The sequence below is a fragment of the Chrysochloris asiatica genome, unplaced genomic scaffold, assembly GCF_000296735.1.
Source record: "Chrysochloris asiatica unplaced genomic scaffold, ChrAsi1.0 scaffold00402, whole genome shotgun sequence".
Taxonomy (NCBI): Eukaryota; Metazoa; Chordata; class Mammalia; order Afrosoricida; family Chrysochloridae; genus Chrysochloris; species Chrysochloris asiatica.
The window spans coordinates 355466-379195 of record NW_006408920.1 but is presented as its reverse complement, the minus strand read 5'-3'; the positions used below and the strand labels follow the sequence as shown (position 1 = coordinate 379195).

Sequence of the window (23730 nt, the reverse complement as noted above, 5' to 3'; positions counted from 1 at the left end):
TAAATACTAGCATATTACTTACTCATTTTAAATGGTCAAAATGATGTTTGTAATATTTCCCAGATTTATCTTGATGTGTTAAGTATTATTATGGTAAAAGCATGATTTGACAATAATGCTGACATTGATTTAAATAAAAAAGGCCCTCTCAAGTTAACTCAAGTATTGACATAATTTTTTTCCTAAATTAAGCCCTTCAAAATACACAAAAATTAAGCAAGCAAGAAAGCAATGTTCAAATAAACTATGAAGATTATTTTTAAAACATTTTCTTCAATGAAAGTAAAAGTTATGTTCTATTGTTGCTAACAATGATGACCTAACACTTATGAACCTTTCTTCTTCTTAAGCATATTCACCATTCCACACTTAAGTGCTGCCTGAATCTGAATCACTTTTATCTTCTTCTGAAAACATCCTGAACTCTATTTTTACTTTGAAGAATGGAGTGTTGAACTTTATTTCCTCAAAGGGAACACTTTTATGCAGCCTTTTGTGTAATACTTACTCAAATATGGTGGTTTGTAAGGCGCTCGTGTATTAGACAGCAGTCCATCCAGATCTTTCCTCTCCAGAGTGCTGTGAAGGGCCTTTTCTTTGCCAAAGGTGGAGAAAGACCGCTCTGCTCCAGGCTGGGCTTCTGGTGTTTCAAACACCTCCGTGTCTGGAACAGAGTCCATGCCAGGTACATGCAGATTACTGCGGTAATCAGCAGCTTGACGTCCATCCGAAGGGACAAAAGAAGGCATCCAGCACCGATCTGAGTGGCCCAACGCCTTACATTCCTCAGTACAGTTGGAGAAGAGATCCATACCTATCAGGAGAAAAAAGAAGGAAACTACAGATGTAGACTTCAGCAACTTGGCCAATTGCTTAGAGATGAAAGATTACAAGTAGGATAAAGAGTGATGCATGAGTGAAGGTGTCTTAAAAAAACCTTTCTTGACTTAACCTGGTAGAAACCAAATTATCTCTAATTTTTTAGTACTTTAAAAAGAGAAAATGATCTGCAAATGCTAAGGGTAAAACCCTTCTGCCAACGTAATAATGTTTCGAAACTGCTCACGGTTTTGAGAAACGTTTGAAGTCAATTATTTAAATGACTCGCAAGTCATGATTAGAAGAATGGATATTAAAAAAAAAAAAAAATCTCTTGTGACGTTCAAAACAGAGTAAAAAAAACATAGTATAAAACCTTCATAAACCATAAGCCATAATGATGATAGATCATCTGGGATTTTTTTCTTAACAGCCAAAAATCAAGCACTAGCAATAATGGATTATAAAATCTGGACGTGAGTCATAAAGTGAAACTCAACAGAAATATGGCATAAGCATTAATTAACCAGTAAATAACAAGAATGAAATAAGATTTATGAATTGAAAACAGTATACCTTTCTAGATTCCTAAGAAATGCCTTCTCAAATGGCATTTCTCAATGACACTCTGGTACTCTATCACTACAAATGACTTATAATTTACCACTTTAGATAAACCCTGAACAAATGACTGCAATTAGTGAAACCAAGGTAACCAAGTGTAGAGTGAATCAGATGCAGATACTATTGACAAATACGTTATTACTTGTTCTATATTGAAAACACTTATCCCAGTCAACACAAAAATGTTTGTTTAGTAATCCTCTAATATCAAGATTGCAAATGACAACTTCAGATTCTATTATCTTCTTTAGATTGAAAAGACTACTAAATATTATCAGATTATGACTCAAGGAAGCTCAGTTTCTTAAGAAAAACCTAACAACTTCCAAACACATAAACTGCTACTTGACATTCATTTTTAGATTTAGCATTATGCAGAGAAAATAAACACATACAAAAGAATTTTAATAATTTCTAGTAACATATTTATTGAATGTTTTAAAACATGAACATTAAAAAAAAACACAAAAAAACAATGAAGTATGGTTAGCCTCATATTCATATCTAGTCTGGAAATCTAGTGTTGTGTTTTTTTCAAGAGTAAGATTTATTTGAGGATAATACTTGATGCTTCTTGTATAAATATGGTAAGTGAGTTGGATGGTTGAGCAAGATTTGGTTTTCAAATTCTATAGTAGTCTGGTATACACTATTTTATATGCATGTGCAAATATATGCTAATATCTGTTAATACATTTTCAAAATTATGAACATGTTATAGTACACAAGTATTTTAGAGGTAAGAACAGATTTTCTAAATTACAGAAATCTTTTTATCTTTCATTAATCTGTCCTTATAAATTTTAAAAAATATTTTAAATTTAAGTATTTATAATGCCAACTCTGACTTCAATTATAACATTCCATTGATATTTGCAATACATATGCCTAGAAATTAATTACTGAACAGTGAACTATCAAGGAACATAGATGTGACCTAAAGCTGGGATTAAGGAACCAGACTGAAAACAATCTATAAAACATAAAAATGTTTTGTTAGACATGGATAAACTCAGTCATTTATGCTATTTTTGCAAGAAGATATGTAGAAAGTAAAAGAAAATGGAGAATGTCCCTCTTACACATTTATTGACTAGATGGGAAGATATTATATACTACTGGAGAGGAAATCTTCATTTTGACATACTGTATTATTAAAAGTTGCCTAATTACAGATAATGTTGGTGGTGGTGACTCTTTTGAAAGATAAAATTTACTTTATTGGAAGAAACTTAGGAATGATTCATTGTTTTTCAAACTAAACTTAACTTATATTACATTTTAAGTGTTGACAGAATTCAAATATTAAGATAGAATTGTATTACTGGGCCCTGCTAAAGATGGATGTTGTTGTTGTTAAGTGTTGTTGAGTCGATTCTGACCCATAATGACCCTGTATAAGGTTTCCAAGGAGCAGCTGGTGAGCTTGAACCACCAACCTTGCAATTCAAATGACTTTGCAGTCTGATGCATTAGACCACAGAGCCACAGATGGAAAATTTGTAAATGAAACAATTTCCCTCAAGTGTTCAATGGATAATATTTTAAAGACACCACAAAAAGCCATACAAAATCTCTTGCATCTTTTTCTGCACTAACTCCAAGTTCTCTTTAATTTTAATATGTCAATTTCACACAGAAAAAATAAACTAGTAGCTGAACATTACTATTAAGATGTTCAGGACAGTAATTTTAGTACTTTTATTTTACAGATTTTTTATACTCAGGTGTGCCCATTTCCTTTTTTACTAGCATGTGATTTTCTGCCATCCTTAATTACTAGAAGCTAGTTAAAATTGGTAACAAAATTCTCTTGAGTTGAAAATCTGTAGGAAAAATAATTATATATGTACATATATTGTTGTTGTTGTTGTTAAGTGCCATCTAGTTAGTTTTGACTCATAGTAACCCTCTGAGGAATGCCTGGTGAGTTTTGAACTGCTGACATTACAGTTCAAATGGACTTAGTGCTTATCTTACAAAGCAATACCATGTGCATACCAAGAAAAATGTAGTAAGGTTTCTGTTTTGGAAAAACAAAATGAAACTTGATATAAGAGAAAAAAAAAATCTAAGCTTGTAAATATTGCTTTTGATAAGTTTAGGCATTAATGCTTTTACATGGAATTTCTATCATAATAATACGCAGCTTTATAAAACTAGAATGGAAAGGTGTCTTAATTTGAATGAATCTTTCTCATCAATTTTACTGCTAAAACAAATGCACATAATTTTCATGAGGAAACAAATAGCAGATATCAAAAACAGACATACAAACAAAAAACCTTTAAAAACATGGATAGCAAATGAATAAGCTAGTAAATAACATAAAAATGATTTGAACTTGAATTTTTTCATATAGTTTGAAAATCTAACATCTTTATCCCATTATCTATCACCATCTTTGGAAATTATTGCACTACTAACAATTTTTTATCTTTTATCACCTACCACTTATGCTGTTAAACATATTACTTTAATTAGAAAATATAGGCAGTCCTCAGGTTATGAGCAAGATTCTTTCCTTAACTGTGTCTTTAAGTCTATGTAAGTCTTTAAATCCAATGTGTAGTTAAATTAGAACAAACAGTTCTCACTTAACCTTATTTTGTTCAAGTACAGTATCTAAGCTTTTTCAATGATTTAAAAGCTGCACTTACTGTAATTTTTAAATTGCAGTAAATTTAAAGTTGATTGTGATGAAGAATTTGTTGCAAGTAGGGATTAGTCCAATGTTTTTAAAAAAGAGCAAATTAACATAACATTACAGGGCAAGAAAGAGTTGTCCTGGAAGTCTGATATTTGTAGCTCAGTAAATTATTGGTATGGCACTGTGAGTTAATGTGCTGGACTGCAGAGTTGGTTTGAACTGCAAAGTTTGCAGTTCAAGATCTCTAGCTGCTTCTTGGAAACCCTATACAGGGTCACTATATGTTGTGTGTATACGTATTTTTACTTGCAATCTCTTTTCCTAGCTATTTATTTTTTGCACTTTGCAGAAATAATCTGCTCTACAAGGAATGACAGCTGATGTGATAGACTGCCTGTTATGCAAAGATATATTTAGACAAAATTTGAAATACATATTTTCAACTGGCAAGTAGCTTGCCCCTTACAGTCAAAGACAATGGATATTATATCTGTGGGCATACAGTTTCAAAACTATTAAAATTTTAATTTGTGTTTTTTTTCTAATAATTGTCATACTACAAAATTAAGTGTATATTTTCCCCATGCAAAAAATGGCCAGAAGACATGATAAAATAATTTTAAAGAAAATCAACTCTTCAGCGTTTGAGGATATTTTCAGGTTCCATTGTACCTACTAACAGTGGACAACTAAGAGATACTAGTTTTAAACATGAAAATTGCCGTAACTTGTAGGAAATTGTTTTTTCATGGAAAACTGTCAAGATCATTCCACCAATAATACGATCAAAATATATACATCAAATTTTTTCCCTAATTATTATCCTTCAAAACATTTACATTTTTCTCCATTTTCTCAATATTTTTCCATATGTATTTTCCAATTATAAATCTCTCCACATTAAAAAACTGTAGCTCAGAGATTCTCCAGAATCCCTTTTCAAGCACTGGTATAACTTTACTATGCCCATAAACCCAGAAGCTAGTTTACCAACTTTTAAATTATTTTTATAATTGGAAATGGAAATTGAGATTTTATGTTTGATTCAAGAATTTTCTCTTTGTTATTGTATTAGTGCAATGACTTAATGTAAATTCGAGATATACTTTATATGCTAATTTGATAATACTGCTAATTCATGTCACTTTGTTATATAATTTATAGCCATATTTTGGCTATGTACAAATCTCTGAATAATTAGTCAAGAACTAAACAAATGTAGAGGCTAAATTCTCTTATAAGTGAAAGAAAAATCTACAAGAAGAAAAATTTGAAAAATTTCAGGTAATAAACTATACAACATAAAGAGTAACATTAATTTACCATTTATTAGGTTCTCTTTTTCAATGTTTAAACAAAATTACAAAGTATTAAAAATAAATTTATAATTAATCTCAGTAATGTGTACATGTATTTTCTTAATAAATAAAAAATACTTTCTTGCTGATAAACAGAACTCCTTTGACAAGGACCTACTAATACTGAAAATGTTTGTAGTTGCTATTGTTAAGTGCTGTCAAGCCAGTTCTGACTCATAGCGACCCTGTATAGGGTTTCCAAGGAGCTGCTGGTGAGTTTGAACCACCAGCATTTGCAGTTCCGACCGATCTTGTGTTCCAGTGCTTATCCTACAGAACCACAAAATGTTTACAAATATAATTATGTTTATACACAATAATGTTTTATCACTATTCTATGTTAGAAAAAGTCTTATAATATAATGACATAATTTTTAAATTCTGAATTACCACACACACACAAAAATTGGAAACATTTTTAGTTATAGTCCAGATTTTACTTTTGTGATAGCTTACGCATGCATTTACCACATCTTCTTGGACTTCTGCCATATCTACCAATACATCAATAGTGTGCTGAAAAAAACGGAAAGCACCTTGACAAGGCTATAGAAAGAAAATGCCACAGAGTAGTGGTCAAGCTGAAGAATTTCACACATGGAGCCAGGTGCAGTAAAAAGCTGAAAAAGCTTATGTAATTCTTTCTGCAGCTGCCTCCAATCCTTCTAAAAGCAAGATTGGTGACTTCAAATGGCTTAAAAAGAAGCAATAAGGAGGAAAAAGAAAGAAAATAAAAAGAAAACTATTCATAGATGAATAAATAGAAGGCATATCTAAATAAAAGGATAACAAGATATACTAACAATGAAGAGGCAAGTTAAAAAAAATAAAAGATGTTTCCACAGGTAAAATATTAAGGTAAATAGTATACTATTTATATACATGTGTGTGTATATAATGTCTCATGGAAGAAGTGTAAACTAAGAGAATGTTCAGAACATCATTAGTATCGTAACAGTGTTGTTTGTTTGTTTTCCTTGATAATCTCATATTTTCCCCCTAAGACCTAGCTGAATGGAATATAATTACTTTGATTTTTATTTCCTAATCTGAAAATAGATGTGTTCTAACTAGTACTTCCTAAATATGTTGATTTGGGAAATCATTAATATCTGACCTTACAAAAAAAATAGGCCAGATGTTCGTGCTCATTTATCTAAAACAGGTTTCACTTTATGGAAATATTCTAGCTAATGGATGTGAATTAATAATACACATTATCAGTATGGACTGAAAAAAAGGCATTAAGTAAATGTGTTTTAATGCTCTGCTTTAGATTTTTATACTCAAAAAGAAAACATTTCAAAAGTACGCTTACAATAAGTTAAAGATAGAATTTCTGATTGTAATTCAGCACACAAAAGTAAAATTACTTCTTAATGTAAGTGTAATATTACAATCCTAAAAGTTATTATTGTGTTCAGTGTTTGTGGCTGCTCTGTAACTGCTAATCAAAACTAAATGAATTAGTAATTGTATGATACTTTTACATGTTTAAGGATTTTAATATTGTAAAGATTTTGATAAAGAAAAATACAAACTGTCCTTTAAAGCATGTTTTCCAGAAGAACACATTTTAGCATTTTGTTATTCCTTTAAATATTTTGATATGCCAAACAGTTTGAAAGAAACATTGCCAAAGTGTTAAACACTGAGTGCCTGCAAAAGAAAGCCATTGGGAAGGCTCACTGGGGAAAAAAAAAAAAAAAAAAAAAAAAATTCCCATTTAGCTTCCAAATTCAGTCCTTTTTGCTGGTTTCTATAATGCCTATTTCTTTGGTTGGGTTATTATGACTCAATATGTCTGGGGGACTAAACTAATTGAAATGTTCATTGAGATCAGAGTGCTACAGAAAATGAAGAGTGGGGTGAGGAAGAAATAAAACACATCTAGCAGATATTCTTGATATATATAAAGCATTTTGTTTTGAAGTTGAAAGACTGACTGATAAATTATCAACTCTGCCAAAAGAATAGGAAAGAGCAATTTTAAATGTTCAGCCTTTAAACCATAACAATAAATCATATGCCATATATAGGCCAAAAATGAAAGGGACTTTGTACTCAAATATAAACTTCTGGCAAGATCTGGTTTGTTGTCAGGTTCCCAGACACTAAATAGATGCTCTGTTCACTTAGCGTGTAGGCCCGCAAGGGGCAGAGACCTCCGGGGATTCTTGGCAGTTCTCAAGTCTCATTAGGTCTGCATATTAATGACTTGCAGCAATATAAAGAGACCCTTGAACAGCGCTTTTTCCCTTCCTCCTGCCTGGGTTTCCCAAGGCTAAGGGCAGCCGCAGACATCTCACACTTTAGCCAAGAGAGAGGCTTGCAGCAACCACTGCTGCCAGGCGACCATGGGGCGTACACTGCCCTTTGACACACTGTCTCAGCACGATTCAGAGGTCCAAGGAGTGTGTTAAGGAATGGGTGCTCTCTAGGACGAAGGCAGGCTACCTTGAAAACGTGGGCCCTGTCACTTTATAGTTATAGCATTAGCAAGCAAAGTAAAAGGTCAAATCTTAAGGGAACTAAGTTTACCGTAGGGACAGTCCAATGATGTACCTGTTTAGGAGTTACAAAAGTTAACTTGCCTGTATGTCTCATATGATAACAAAACTAAAAAGAATAAATAAATATGAAAAACAGGTACATATTTTACTTTAAATGTTTCGTTGAAGTATTAGTAATTAGAGTTTTAAAGATATTATAAAACAGTATAATCAGAGTTTTAAAGATACTATATAGGGAACTCTGGTAGCGCAGTGGTTACGAATCGGGCTGCTAATCTCACTGTCAGCAGTTCGAAACTACCAGCTGTTCCGCAGGAGAACGATGAGGCTTTCTGCTCCCATAAAGACTCGGAAACCTTGAACAGGGTCGCTATGAGTCGAACCGACTCCACGGCACATAACCACCACCACCATGTAAGGAGCGCTGGTAGTGTAGTGACTGCTAGCCTCAGGGTCAGAAGTTCGAAACTACCAGCTGTTCTGCAGGAGAAAGATGACGCTTTCTGCTCCCGTAAAGATTTACAGCCTTGGAAACCCTGCACAGGGTCGCTATGAGTTGGAACCGACTCCTCAGCACATAACCACCACCACCATCACCATAAAACATAAAGATATAAAATAGAGAAAAATTAAGTGAAATAAAATAATGTAAAATATACATATCATATTGCATCTCCCATCAGTGGCTATCATTGTTACACACAAGTTTAACTTTTGTCAAGTCATGACCTTGTGGAAAATATGAAGAAATGGAGGACCTTTCAGAAAAATGCCCATTATCGTATGTTTACTTATTGAACCCCAAGGATCCAAAATTAGAAGTACTGCTTATAACCTAGTTGTGACTGTTAATCACTGTTCCTTCTCACATTCTACTCAATACTTTGTGAAATACAAATGGATTGCTGAAAAGCTAAAGATTTGGATTTAGTACCCTATCATCCATTTATGCTCTTCTGACCTTGTATAGGTAAATCAATTTTATTCATCTTCAGTTACCTCATCCATAAGCAGAGCTAATAGTACCTTAATTGACTAAAGTCTTGGGATTGAACCAGGTGAAAGCTCTGTGGCTCTTTATATGCAGTATAATTTCATTAAAAAACATTGAAAAAAGAAACTTTTCATATTCTAACATACTCAACAATTAATTTCTAACTTTAACTCTCCAGCAAATGATGCTTGGTTAAATTTTTAAATGCTCTTTAAGTGCATGATTATCTGGATAGGGAAATCTCTCTGAAGTGCTACCAGAAAATGACCTAGAACCTTAATTCTTTTGGGATTCTTTTTATTTTATTTTATTTACAAAATTCAGCATGTAGGCTGACCTTTGATCACACTCATACTTACCAGCTGACTGGCCGCGGTTGGTGGCATCATGATCACTATCTCCCTGTTCACTGTCTCCATGACCACTATCCTTAGAGCTTACTATGTCAGCTTCCTGGAATGCAGAACTAGAAGTACAAAAATGTGAATATTAGAATAAAAATAAAAGTGTAGAAACACAGAAAACATTCTTCTGCCACCACATGGTCACAGGTGGTGCTGCATCCTCACAGAGCTCTTGGTTGGCTTTATTTCTACATGAAGTTAGTTTTCATAACTTAACCCTAGCTCTTTAAAACTGAGCAATAATAGTCCATTACAATGCTGACTGCACATAATTTTTAGGCATTATTCTATGAGCTAAATATATGTTTGTATTATTATCATAAGACAGATGTAAGTATACATCTGGAATACTAAAGAAGGTTATCAGCAGCAGTGTAAGTGTAAATTGATAAATTATTTAAATATTTTAGTGAATTATAAATAAATGAGGTGCATCATATATTTTAATGTATTGTCTAAGAAAACCAACATCAGTAGATAGGCCTGCATTAATTAGAAATACCTTGTAAATTTTTATATTTTAATAACTGATGGTATACCTACTCTCTGCTTTTACAAGTTAGTAAAATGGCCATACCTCAAGCTAGGAAAAAAAAGTTCATACCTGTTAACTCGTCGAGGTCTGTCAACTAGATAGCTGAGCTCTGCTCGCTGGTGCTTAGTCTAGGAAAAAAAATAAATCAATCAAGAGTATTTGAATTGTAAGGGTTTAACTAATAGTCTGCTCTTGAGGTAGGTATGATAGCTATCTTAAGTAATTGTGTACATTTTTATGAATTTCCAAGTTCACATAACACTTCTGCTAAAGATTGCTGGATAAGGGAGCTATGCAGACATCTGCAAAGAACCTTGCATCTATATTTTAGTCATTTGGAAAGGAAAAAACAACAACAACACTTTAAACAGAGGAATTAAGGGCTGAGTTTAGATGTGTCGTGTTTGGGGTTTTTTTTTTGTTGTTGTTGAGAATGCAAAGACCTCATAGTGCTCATAAAACTACTGTCTCTACCAAAGTCAACCTAGTTATACATGAAGTCTTTCTTTAAAAAAAAAAGTGTTTAGGTGTATACTGGTTGACACAAAAAAACAGCACGCTCAATAAGAAAATAGTTGGGATGTTTCATGGAATTATTTTGTTGTTTATTTTTTAAATGTATTTAATATACAAAGAGCTGTACAAATATTCATGAGTCAATTAATAATGTCTAATACTCAAATAAAATAACCTGCCAAGAAAATAGTTCATAACCTTCCCCCAATTCTTTCCACTCCAAAAGTCCTCTGCATTCTCCTCCTCCCTCCACCACCCACATACCTTCTCTACTCCAAACTTTCTTTTACATAAGTCAACTTTGTTCCCCACCCTTCTCCAACTTTGCCACTTCTCCATCTTTTAAAGATAAATCGGAATTGACAAGCCAAATTATTTGATGAAGAAAGCCAACAGCAGAAATTTATCAAAAAACAGTGGCAAGGCAATTACTGGGTAAAAGATATATTTAAGACAACAATGGTTTAAGCCTTTTGTTAGTTTACTCATTTACAGGGGTTTGTGCCAAAGCAACTTCATTCAAATTCACACTGTGTGGGCCTTCGGCTTCAAGAGCTTCTGTAAACGCTGTCCAGTACAGAACTGAAGGCTTTTCTGCAACCGGAGTTCAGAGGACAAGGATCTGATAACTCATTCACTAATACATGCATTCGAGTTTAGACAACTGTGCAAAGTTAACAATCTATAGCTTACTTTTACACGCGACTGAAAGCATTGATAAACAAAGCAAAATAGAATCATCTTTATTAACTGGGACAGACCAAAGGGGTAAAGATCTTTGCCAGTGCTAAAATGTCCCTCCTCAGAACCCTCCCTCCTCCGAATTCTCCCCCCCTCCCGCACTTTCCACTTTAAGCCAAGGTTTCTGAGAAGGAAAAAAAAAAAAACAATAAAAAACCCAAGAGAGGAGGTTCAGATTTAAAAGGAGAAATGGGAGAAGAAAGGAGGGGCGCTCCAAGGTGGCAAAGTGCCAAGGGGAAGTAATGAAAATAAACGTGGAGGGGTGGAGAGCAGAAGATTAGAAACAACACATAGGTTAGGTTACATATGAAGGGGTGGGAGAGGGTGACCCCTCCATCCCCACTCCCACTAAGATACAAATAAGCTAATATTCTAAAAATAAATACACAGTGCACCAGAGATACAAGGGCCAGGCTAGAGGAGGCTCTCAGATGGAGGTGATGAGAGATGGTTGTCCTTTCGCTTCAGCCTTACCTCGTTGGACAAAATGCTTCCATTAGAGATGATGTCGGGCTGCTGGTCGGTGTAACCTGTGACGATGGCCCCGCAGGGGTTGTGCTCAGTGTCCGTACTTCGAGAGGGGCTGCAGGGCTTCAGGAACATCAGGTCGGTCTTGGCGGACTCTGGGGTCAGGCAGACCTGGTAGCAGTAATTCTGGTTGTGGTGATGGGAACCAAAGCCCCCGGACTCCTCTACAGGCACCTGGGCCGGATTACTGGGTACATTTGAACTCTGTACCAGCATGATGTCTGACTTACTGAGTTTCTTCTTGCGCGCCCGAGCTTGGCGGCCGCAGCAAGTCGAACCCCCACCTCCACAGCAGCAGCAGCAGAGGCAGCAGTCGCTGGCTAGACACGTGTAGATGTTAAGCTTCTTCTCCTTTTGGCAGCGAACAGCCAGCACTATCATGGCCAGCAGGAAAATGAAGGATACCGAGCCCAGTGCGATGATGAGGATGAGGGTGAGGTCCAGTGAAGTCTCCCCACCACCAGAGCGGCTGGGGCGTTGATGTTCCCCTGACCCCCCACCTCCGCCCCCACCCCCTCCCTGGGGTTCCACAGCACCATCCACCAGCTGTACCACCAGAGTGGCTGTGGAGGACAGGGGCGGTTGTCCATGGTCGCGCACCTCTATCACCAGCTCATAAGGCCGCTGGGGGTCGCGCTTGGATGGCACCCGGCGAGCTGTGCGAAGCTCCCCAGTGCGCCAGTCCATGCGGAAGAGGTTCATTTCGTTGCCTCGCACGATGCTGTAAGTGAGCCGTGCATTCTCACCATCATCCGCGTCCACGGCGGCCACGCGAGTGAGTAGGTAACCTGGCTCTGCTGAGCGGGGCAGGACCTCGCGCGCCGGAGTCCCGTTGCGCCCCGGTAGGGGCGCCACTATGGTAGGCGCGTTGTCGTTCTGATCCACTATGAGGATGTTGACAGTGGCATTGCCCGCTAGCGCCTGAGGACTGCCGGCGTCCCGAGCTTCCACCTGAAAGCTAAAGTCCTTGAGCTGCTCATAATCGAATGAGCGCAGGGCGTACAAGTAGCCGTTCTCTGAATTGATGGACACGTAGGTGAAGACGCTCATGCCCTGGATCTGACACTCTAGGATGGAGTAGGCTAGCTGGGCGTTGGCGCCCTCGTCGCGGTCCGTGGCGCTCACAGCGTAAATGTAGGCGCCTGGTACGTTGTTCTCGGTCACATACACGTCGTAGACCGGTTGGCTAAAGCGCGGTGCGTTGTCGTTCACATCTGACACTTGCACCTGGATCGACTTACTGGTGGAGAGAGCTGGCTCACCCCGGTCCCGGGCCACCACGGTCAGGGTGTAGGAGTCCCCTGCCTCTCGGTCCAAGGGAGCCTCCGTCACGATGGTGTAGTAGTTTTTGAAGGAAGACTTCAGGCGGAACGGCACGTCCCCCAGCAGCTCACACTGCACCTGCCCATTCTCCTCGGAGTCTCGGTCTGTCACGCTAAATAGGGCCACCACTGTGCCTGGCGCGGCGCCCTCGCTCACCGCCTCCTTCACGGTGCTGAAGCTGATCTCCGGAGCGTTGTCGTTAGCATCTAGTACTCTCACTAGCACCTTGCAATGCGCGGGTACGGCGTTGGGGCCCAGGTCCTTGGCTTGCACGTATACTTGATACACGGGGCTGTCTTCATAGTCCAACTCGCCACTCACCTCCAGCCGGCCAGTGCGCGGAGACAGTCCGAAGAGCTCCCTTGCCCTGGGCGAAATGTGGCTGCTAAAGGAGTACACGACTTCGCCGTTTTGGCCCTCGTCTGGGTCGGTGGCGTTGAGCTGGATCACAAGTGTGCCCGGGGGCGAATTTTCTGGTAGGGACACAGTGTAGACGGGTTGATCGAAGGCGGGCACATTGTCATTAGAGTCTAGTACTCGGATGGTGAGTAGGGCTGTGCCGGTACGCTGCTGCTGGGGGGGCAGGCTACCTCCCCCACCGTCTCCTCCTCCTCCTTCTCCTCCCCCTCCTCCCCCGTCCACCGCGGTCAGCACGTAGCGGTGCACCGCTTGCTGCTCACGGTCCAACGGCTTCTCCAGCACCAGTTCGGCGAATCGGTTGCCATCCCCCTGGGTCTGCACGTCCAGGGAAAAGTAGCTGTTGGGGGTAATCTCATAGTCGCGTAGGGAGTTGGTGCCCACGTCTGGGTCGAATGCGCTCTCCAAGGGGAAGCGGGTGCCTGGCGTGGCGCTCTCGGAGATCTCTACTGTCAGGTCCGGCTCCGGGAAGGAGGGGGGGTTGTCATTGATGTCTAAGACCTCGATCTCCACCCGGAACAGCTCCAGGGGGTTCTCCAGGAAGACCTCTAGGTGCAGGACGCAGGAGGGGCTCTGCTTGCAGATTTGCTCGCGGTCGATCTTTTCATTCACATACAGCACCCCAGTCTCCAGGTTGAGGTCCAAATAAGGGGTCCGAGAGTTGGGCACTGTCTGAAACCTGCGAGCCGAAAGTTTTGTAATGTCCAAGCCCAGGTCTTCAGCGATATTCCCCACGAAAGTGCCATGCTCCTGCTCCTCCTGTACCGTGTAGTGAAGCTGGGAAAATACTCCCTCCACCATCCAGAGCAAGGAAAAGAATAATAGCACAATCATCTCCAAAGGGAAAGAAAGCAGCTTCCCGCAGCCAGTCAGCCACCCAATCACCTCCCCCACTACCACGGGAAAAAAAAAAATCTCAAAAAAAGCAAAAACAAACAAAAACACAAAAGTGCGCTATACAAGGGGAGGAGGGGGGGAGCTCCTGTAGCTTTCTGTCTTTAAAAATCTTATTCCTTTTGCTTCATTTTAGGGCTTCCCCCAATTCAGTCTCATTTTTCAATCTTAGCGCAGGAAGGGTGACAAGCGTCCCTTTTCCTCATCTGTAATCTTCCCACTGACCAATTAATAAAATAATGATAATATAATAGCGTCCTTTATTCCGACAGTCTTGGCGCAACGCGGCGCTGGCAAATCCCAAGGAGGAAATCTCGATATTTCAAGACTGTCCTCGGTTTGTCTTCTTGCTGATGGGAGAAGGAGGAGGAGGAAAGGAAAGAGGAGAAGAAGGGAGATGAAGAGGAAGAGGAGGAGGAAGAGGAGATGCTGAAGGCACCATTGAACATGCCTCTTAATGCCAATAGCTGGCAAATACAAAAGGACTTAAAAACAGCGAAAGAATTTTGTGCCGGAAAAGCACAGAACGGCTCTGCAGCATAAAACTTTCATTCTTTTCATATCTTCCGATGGATGTTCTTCTTGGCATTTTTTTCCCTCTTTCTTTCTATTTGTATTTTTTGGCTCTCATAGTCTTGTCTTTCTCTGTCTTCATCTCCACAGTCATTTGCCCCTGTTAGTATGATGAGCAGTTTCTTTTTGTTGTTTCCTTCACAAGCCTCTTTTCCTCTATCTGTCTCTTTCCCTTTCAATCCTCCTTCGCTTCTCTAGCCTCAGCCTCTGAGCCAGTGATCTCCGCTAGCAGTTTCTGAGCTCAGAGCGCTCCGCTTCTCTGTTTTTGCGCAGCGCCCTCATTCTGCCAACCAATCGCTGAGGAGTACCACCCACCGAGTTAGCTCTGATTGGACACTGTGACTGTCAATCAAGAGAGTCACGCGGCAGCTAGGCGGGGCGGGGCCGAACGGCTCCTGGGCGACCCGGGTGAGTGTGAGTGTGAGAGCGAGAACAGCCCGGCAGGTCCCGAGGTGCTAGCTGGGGACTCTGCCGCGGAAAGTTCCCAGTCCCCAGCCGCAGGTAATGGGGAGGGAATAGAGAGGTTCCCCTGTTTGCATCAGCAAATGCGAAAACATAATAGCAACAGCAGAGGTATCGTCTCCCAGGACTGGGGTTTCCAATGATGCTAACATTCTTTTTCCTTTAAGGTATTTTCCCAGTTCCGGATCGTGGAAATAAATCACCACGAGGGGGGAAAAGTTGCAGAAGTGCCACTAATTGACCGGGGTTACCTAATTAAGGGACTCTGTCAGAAGTTGCCGGACATTTGAAAAATGGATGTAATGTGTGGCATGTGCCAAACTAACGTGGGCTATGTGGAAAGCCATTGGGGTGGGGCGGAGATCAATCTTAAAAGCTGAGTGACTCTCGCTGGAGTTCCTATAGATTGAATGCATTAGATGTACCTTTCCCCTCCTTGTATGCATATCCACGTAATTCTTATCAAATAGATTAACCCGCTTGGGCACCTAGCATCTAACTGTGAGCTCTATGATAAACGACTGAGGAGTTTCATTTGAGCCTGCCATCCTAGTGCCGGGCACTGGAGCACTGGCACTAAGCGCTGCCACACGCTGTGAGGCTCCTAAGGTATCCTTGCGCGCCTTGCGCCAAGTGTTGGATGGCGGCGTCTTGGTCCGCCTATTTTTTGATTTCTTTAGAGGTTGAAGAGGCTCCCACCCCAATAAAGCTAAACTGAGGCTTAGATTGCTGTCCCGTATAGGAGCAGGCCGCCTGGCCAGGACGGCTGGGCGGCTGCGACCGCGGCAGAGCAGAGCAGAAGGTTGGTGCACACAGCGGTACACACGGGGTCCAGATGTGTGTAGCTATGGTTATCAGCGAATGCACTTGCACATGTATGTTGCTCTCATTTGCCGCCCCAGGCCGCCCGGTTACACGCACAGTTCTGTGTAAACCCCAATGGAGCCTCTCTTGATCTTAAGGGTGGGCTGGGAGAGCAGTGAGTGTCCATTTCTGATGCTTGGGACCACGCGATGCATCCAGTTCTTAAGTTAAAATATAGCTCCGAACTCTTCTGGTCTAGATAGTAGTTCGAATACCTATTCTCCAAGAAAAGAACATATTTTATATCAATGAATGGACTGTTTGCAAGGACTGGCTTGCTTATGCAGTGTTTAGTCTCCTTAAGCCACCAGATAGAAGGTCCCTTGTGACTTCTTGGTAATGAATGGCCCAAGAGTAATACCGCCACAACCTGCAAGAAAAGGAGAGTCGTTTTCCTGACCCCGAGGTACGATACCATTTCCTCCTCTCAGGGAATTAAGAAAGGCGATTGTCCGTGGGCATGATTGTAAGACAAGCCCCTGTGAGTCCAATGAATGCGTGTTTACTACACTCGTCCACCTACCACAACTATTTCATGGAGGTGGGTACTGCCTTTGAGCGGTTAGAAGGAAAAGATGCCAGCAAAAATGGCTAATCCTTTTCCAGCTGCAGTATATTGACGACTGGACTGACCAAAGCCAAGCGAAAACCGCTGCAGTTAAAATGATTTCAACATCACGTCTGCGGCTGAAAATGGAGCGGCAGTTTACAAAAGAACCTGTGGATCAATGAAAAGGATATTACAGTGTGTCTGAATATTAATACAGCATTGCATCTTTACTTTAGTTTATGCCCCTCCCCCTCTTTTTCATTTCTTTAGGATTGACAGGAAATGTTTTGGACTCTTCAAGCAGACTTCAGATCCGGGAGCATTTTAAAAAAAAAACACGGTAATTTTCTAATGTGTTTATTTATATGTCTGGAATACTTGTGTGTGAGAGAGAGCCAGTGTGGTGTGAGAAACCTGCGGATGAATGACAATGCAGATCCAGAAATTGTGAAAGGGGGTTTCTTATCTAGAAATACAGATGAAGTTGGAGTTGAGTTGGGGAGTTTGCAGAAACCAGAGAGCTTCAAGAGGTAGAGATGAGAACAAGGAGAAATGGGCAGATTTGCCTGTAAATAATCGCTACATCCACTGTAACACTTGAGCTGCTTTTTTTTTTTTTTGTATCAGATGTGGTTGAATGGGGCTCTCTCTGCAAACGTGGGTTACAGGCGTCTCCTAGCGGCGAAAACAGCACAAGGCAAGCTAGAGGACTTTAACTTCTAAGCTCGCTTGTCAGGGCTCTCCTATTGGGGACTCTGAGGGATTTCTTGGGTCGCTGAGACCTGTGTCCGCGCTGGCGACGCCCGGCTCAGATCCTCTAGCGGTCTTGCCTCTCTGACATCAAGTCTCCGCGGCGCCAGCGAAGGACTGGCAGGGTGACTACGGGGTCTTCTTCCGGGGAACACAGACCCAAGCCAGGCCCTCCACCCGCTAGACAACTCCAGTCAAGGGCAATTGCAAGAGCATTTTGTTTAGAGCCAAGATTCAGATATTAGCATTAATAGTCTTTTCTGTCTCCTTACCCTGGAGCCATTAAAGCAACCCCACCCTGTCCCACACCAAACAAAACTACAATTTAATATTGTTTTTTAAAGATTCCTCTTAAATGTAAAAGTCTGTTTATTTCCCACCCTGCTGTGGTATTCAAGCAGAATTTTTCTTCTCCTTACTTTACTGTTTACTGTTTTCACCTAACCATTGGTTGCCAAAAGTTAGGAGACCTTGGTTACATAAATAAAAGCCTTGTGGTACCTTTTGATGACCTCTTTGAAATAAGGCAGATCAAGTAACTGCGCCCCCTTATCCACCATTACTGTAGTGGGATGTGAAAAACAATCCCCAGAGCATTTAAGAAACCACCCCTGCTATCCCACAAGAAAGCCAGCCACCTGGGTCAAAACGGACTGCATGATGAGAAAGGGTGAAGAAACATTTTTTAAAAGGGGGTAAGGAGGAGGTTTTAAAGTCAATTCTCATTAAAGTACTGCTTGGTATCTGAGAGTAATAAAATAGTTTGTCTATTTCATTTGATTAAATGCTGTAGAAATGGGGGGCGGGATATGGATCCAACCAATGGCTCTTTTATATACAGAGTTACAAACTTTGAAAGTAGGTAATGGGGTTGCTTTGTCCCCTACTCTTTACTGAAAAGGGCGGGAGGAAAGGAAGTTTGTTAACCAGCGTTTGGATAAATGAGTGTTTGCAGTGATTTAACATGACTGGAAAGCAATTTGTTTCTAAATCCTCTTATTATTGCAGTGTGCCCAGGGCTTTGAGAGAGGAGTTTTGTGTGTGTGTGTGTGTGTGTGTTTCTTTTAAGAAAAAGAAAAATGTCAATAAAGAACATTTCCTTAACATTAAGCTCACCCACATTGAGCTAACTGGTTCTTGGTTTCCTGGTGCTTGTCTCTAATAAGCACAGCACAGAGAGCAAAAGCAAAGGATCTAGACGTCATTGCATCTCTTATGACTACACATGAAATAGGTTTATTTGTAGTGGTGTAGCCTAACTTGAAAAGTGGAAAGGCAGTACTTTGGAGCCATTGCCATAGGCACTGTGTTCATTTTTATTTTTCTATAGTAAAGAATGAATGTTTCACTTGAGTGTCTGAAGAAGATTAATAGCATGTGCTATAATAAGCATTCAGGTAACTCTTTGGTTTCAGTGTTCTAATGTTTTGAACCTAACAGAGAAGAAATAATTCTGTTCTTATTCTTGGCGCTGAGAACATTAGACGGTCCATTAAATGCCATTATCTTGATAGTCTAAGTAGAAATATACTTATCCATTTTGTTTGGGCTTGTAAATATTGGTATGGCTTTGAATTTCAGTGTCTTTTCAGTTACCAAAAAGGGCCAACGTTTTGTTAAACCCTAAACAGTGAATTAAAAGCACTGATGAACTAAAGCAACCCTCTAATGTAAAATGACAAATTGCACTTAAGCAATACATGAACAAGAAAATGATGTATGGATTTTTACAATGGTCTGAGCAAATGAAAGCAACATGAATTATACATCCTAATGCTCAGATATCATTTTCTAATAATACTGTTTCGGTTCAGATGGTATACTCTTGTCTTTTCTATAAGAGATATTGATCAATAAGAGGTCCAGGAATATTTTGAAATTAGACAGGCAACAGTTTTTGATCCTGGTTCCATATATAAATTTTTGCAGGTGGTTTATGTGGGGGAGGGGATGGTAATGAACAACTATAATACTATCTCTTTCACACATTGTCTCTTTTAATAGTAAATAAATAACTCTTTGGAAACTTCATTTACCCCCCCCCCCCATTAGCACCATTTGGATTGGAAATAAATGGGTCTGATTTAAAATGACAGTATTTATTTTAACATGGCAGCTTTTCCCCTATAATCAAAATGTATTACTTCACTATATCCTTCTGTTCCTTGGATTTGGATATTGAAAAGTCTGATTTCTGTAAAATCTTTATCCTACATTTTCATAACATTGTTTTATTATTTAGTGTGTTGAAGATACACCGGGGTAGTAAAAAGTTCATATCCCTTAGTTTTTTTGTTCTTATGGACTTTTTTACATTACAGGGAAAAGAACCAATCATATAAAATTTTATGTGATGCTTGTGTTTTTTGAGTCTGAAAAATTGAAAATTCTAGCTATTTCTGTATTATGAAGAGTGACTACCCCTAGCATTTTTATTTAACCAGTTGTGGTTTGCATAGTGAGTAATAGGGGAAGTGTGTAGACTTTTTTAGTGAAGGTAGTGTCTTTGCTGTATTGCATTCTCAACCACAGGAAACTTCTAATTACCTAGAGACCTTTGGAGTCACATTATAAAGCTTAATCTTAATTATCCAGGTTTATTAAAAAAAAAAAAGAAGAAAGAAAAAGAAAAAGACAGAAAACATTCAATCCCAGCTTCCACTTTTGACAGCATTAATAACCACTCTTACTGAAAGATTACTGAAATCAATGATGTGATTAGGATTGTAAATAAGAACTACAAGACATCACATTTGAAAAGCCAGCTGCTTTGCTAACAGGGAGATGTGTGGGTTTTACTGATGGAGCCCAGAGGCAGAAAATGAAGCTTCAGACTTTGAGGTCGATATACAACAATTTCAAAAATTAATTGCAAGCCCTGATTAAGTTTATATGAGTACGAGAGAAAGTGTCTTAAAAGGTCTTTTTGTTCTTCCCCAGTGGGGTTATTTCTTGTTTGACAGTGGTATGAAGTCAGCATAATACTAATGTTTGGCTGGCAAGTATAAATTGTTTTCTTAAGGAAAAGACTCTTGATTTTGTAAATGCAGAAAGTGATAATCCAGATTATGTTTACAGTTAAAAGTCATAGAGCTATATTCTGGAAAGTTTCAAAATAATATTGGAGGCAGACACTATGAAAGAAACATGACATAGCTTAAGAATTACATTTAGCAATTAGAATTAGGTTAAAAGTACAATAATAATCCATAAGAAATAGTAAAATGGATACTTCAATAACAAAAGTAGCTGTCAGTTTTATTACCTGGTTAATATAACTCTTTGCATAAAAATCTTGATTTCTAATTTCTAATTTAAATGGGCTCAGCAATACCATATTGTAAAATGCATTATTATATTCCTATTTTTAAGGTGAAAGGAAATAAATGTTTTTAAATAGCTAATAGATGCCAAACATTTTCACAAAAGTTATAATATTTTGTTATTGGTCATTGCCCCTGAATCGATTCTAACTCATAGTGACCTTGTACATAGGGTCTCCAAGTAGAAGCTGGTGTGTTTGAACTGCCGACCTTGTGATTAGCAGTCCAGTGCTTACCCTAAAGTGCCATACCAGGACTCCATTTATAATATTGTTGTTGTTTTTGTTATTGTTAGGTGCCATGGAGTCGATTCCAACTCATAACAACCTGGTACAGGGTTTCTGAGGAACCGGCAGGTGAGTTTGAACTTCTAACCTTGTGGTTTGCAATCCAGTGCTTATCCTATAACACCACACCAGGAAGTCTCCCTATTGTTCCATTATTATAAATAAAGATACTAAGACAATTCAGTATTTAAGTAACTCATTTAAAGTAATATAGAGTTCAAATCCAGATCTTCTTATGTTCATGTCCAGGCTCCTTCTAATATAGTGTGTTCCTCTAGAGAATCTAGCTAAATTAAATTTATTTAAAAGGTAAAAAAAAAAAAAAAAAGAATTAATTCAGAAATGGACTAATTCAGATTTTGGACATGTGGATTTTATGTTAGTACTGATATTATGTAATATTAACTAGCACATCATTGAGTTTTGAGCCATGGAGGAGTTCATAAATACGTTTGAAGTGTTATTAGAAAACCAAAGCAAGCATATGTTTTCTTAAAAGAGATAAGCAATATAATAAGCAGATTTTCTTTATGATGCTGAAGTGCCTGACATGGGAATTGTAACTTTTAATAATTGAAAATGGTGATTGATACAATGAATATATCCAAAGGGAAGGCCTCTTCTCCATATTGATTCTTGAACTACATCATATTGAGTAAAGGATCCAACAGGTATCTACTTGCTCACTCATTTCATCAGAGTAAAAACAAGAAAAAAAGAGTAACAATAAATGCACCCACTTTACACAATGCAAATATTACTCTTTTATTTCCCATTTTTTATAAATTGCCCTTTAACAGGGAAACTTGTTTTTAAGCAAAGTTCCAACTATTATTTTATGGTCACTTCATCCATGTTGCTCAGAAAATACTGGTTTTCATTTGAATTTCTTGAAAATTAAACACATTTATTTGACAATCTTGTGCTAGCAAAAAAATGGAAGAAAAAAACTTAAAAGTAATTTTAAATGTGGAGAGAATACCAGGAATATTATGATGTCCTCATATTTATATCATCTTTATATACTACATTAAGTTAAAAATAATATGTTGGCAGTATTGACCGAAGGAAAACATATGCATTCTAGAAATATACTTAGTAACTCAGCTTATTTGTGGTGTGAGTCCTGTTTAGCAAGTTCTACATCTTACTGATTTTGAAGGCACCACATGTGTGACAGGATAAGCAGTGGACTGCTAACTGCAAGGTTGTTGGTTTAAACCCACAGCTGCTCCTCAGACAAAATCCCTATACGTGGGCGCTATGAGTTGAAATCTACTTAACGGCACTTAGCAATAACAAAAAATGAACTGAGGCAGAGAATGATGTGATAAATTAAGAGACCATAAACTTGAGCCAATTTGGGTTCTACTACTTGTTTTCTGTAAGGAGCTCTGGTAGCATAGTGGTTACGAATCGGGCTGCAAACCGCAAGGTCAGCAGTTTGAAACTACCAGAACTGAGGCAGAGAATGATGTGATAAATTAAGAGACCATAAACTTGAGCCAATTTGGGTTCTACTACTTGTTTTCTGTAAGGAGCTCTGGTAGCATAGTGGTTACGAATCGGGCTGCAAACCGCAAGGTCAGCAGTTTGAAACTACCAGAACTGAGGCAGAGAATGATGTGATAAATTAAGAGACCATAAACTTGAGCCAATTTGGGTTCTACTACTTGTTTTCTATAAGGAGCTCTGGTAGCATAGTGGTTACGAATCGGGCTGCAAACCGCAAGGTCAGCAGTTTGAAACTACCAGCTGTTCCCCGGGAGAAAGATGAGTCTTTCTGCTCCCGTAAAGATTTACAGCCTCGGAAACCCTGTACAGGGTCGCTATGAGTCGGAACCGACTCCACGGCACATAACAACAACAACTTGTTTTCTTTAGCTATTTGAACCTGGTAAAATTATTTAACTCGTTTGCATTTCTATTGAAATTTGTAAAATTTCTAACCATGTGTTGAACTGTGATGATAATTCTGATCTCGTGGGGTCATAGTGAGACTTAAACTGAACTGATAGATATAAAATTCTCAGCACACAATAGACTCCCAGAAAATGTTTACAATTTTTATAGCAAAGATGTTTTGAATGTGATGGTATTTGCATTGATATTTGTTGAACATACTCATAATTGGCATTACTTTTTGGGAGGACTATATTTTCTTTATACAGTAAAACTGAAGTATTCATTAAGCAGGTATGACAAAAATTTTACCTGATTTTTTTATTGGGTTGCCTCATGGTATCAGCTCTGTCTGTTGGGAGATTGATAATTCATGTGTACAGGAAGATGATGCAGAGAGATTAATTTTGAGAGACTAGGCCAGATGAGAGACTCAGAGAAGACGCTTACGGTGTTGTAGTTAAGTGCCATCAAATCAGTTCCAACTCATAGCGACACTGTATTGGATTTCCTTTTCTGATACCTTAAATGTAATGAAATAGGGGACTCCTTTTCTAAACCTTTAGTATGTGAAACACAATTCACTTCACACACCAAATGAGAAAGCGCTTCAAAAGTTTGTGAAAAAATTCTTTTATCATTTTATTCTATGAACTTTTTGAAGCTTAATGTATATCCTTCACTTAATTGCCTAGGCCTACTA

The 23730-nt window shown here is 38.8% G+C and overlaps 1 protein-coding gene and 1 pseudogene across 2 annotated transcripts in view; one reads left to right on the top strand and one right to left on the bottom strand.

The window, feature by feature from the left end:
* Window positions 1-15103, bottom strand: part of PCDH10 (protocadherin 10) — a 58097-nt gene extending 42994 nt beyond the window's left edge. The window contains exons 1-4 of one of the 2 annotated variants that reach the window (XM_006876630.1): window positions 11629-15103; window positions 9967-10025; window positions 9318-9424; window positions 509-814 (exon numbers count right to left, since the gene is read on the bottom strand). In XM_006876630.1, coding sequence (XP_006876692.1) covers window positions 509-814; window positions 9318-9424; window positions 9967-10025; window positions 11629-14256 — 3100 coding nt within the window. In that variant the 5' untranslated portion in view covers window positions 14257-15103. The remainder of the gene's footprint in view (window positions 1-508; window positions 815-9317; window positions 9425-9966; window positions 10026-11628) is intronic. The other variant, XM_006876629.1, reaches the window with a different exon arrangement.
* Window positions 15104-16675: 1572 nt separating this feature from the next.
* Window positions 16676-23730, top strand: part of LOC102837816 — a 52774-nt pseudogene continuing 45719 nt past the window's right edge.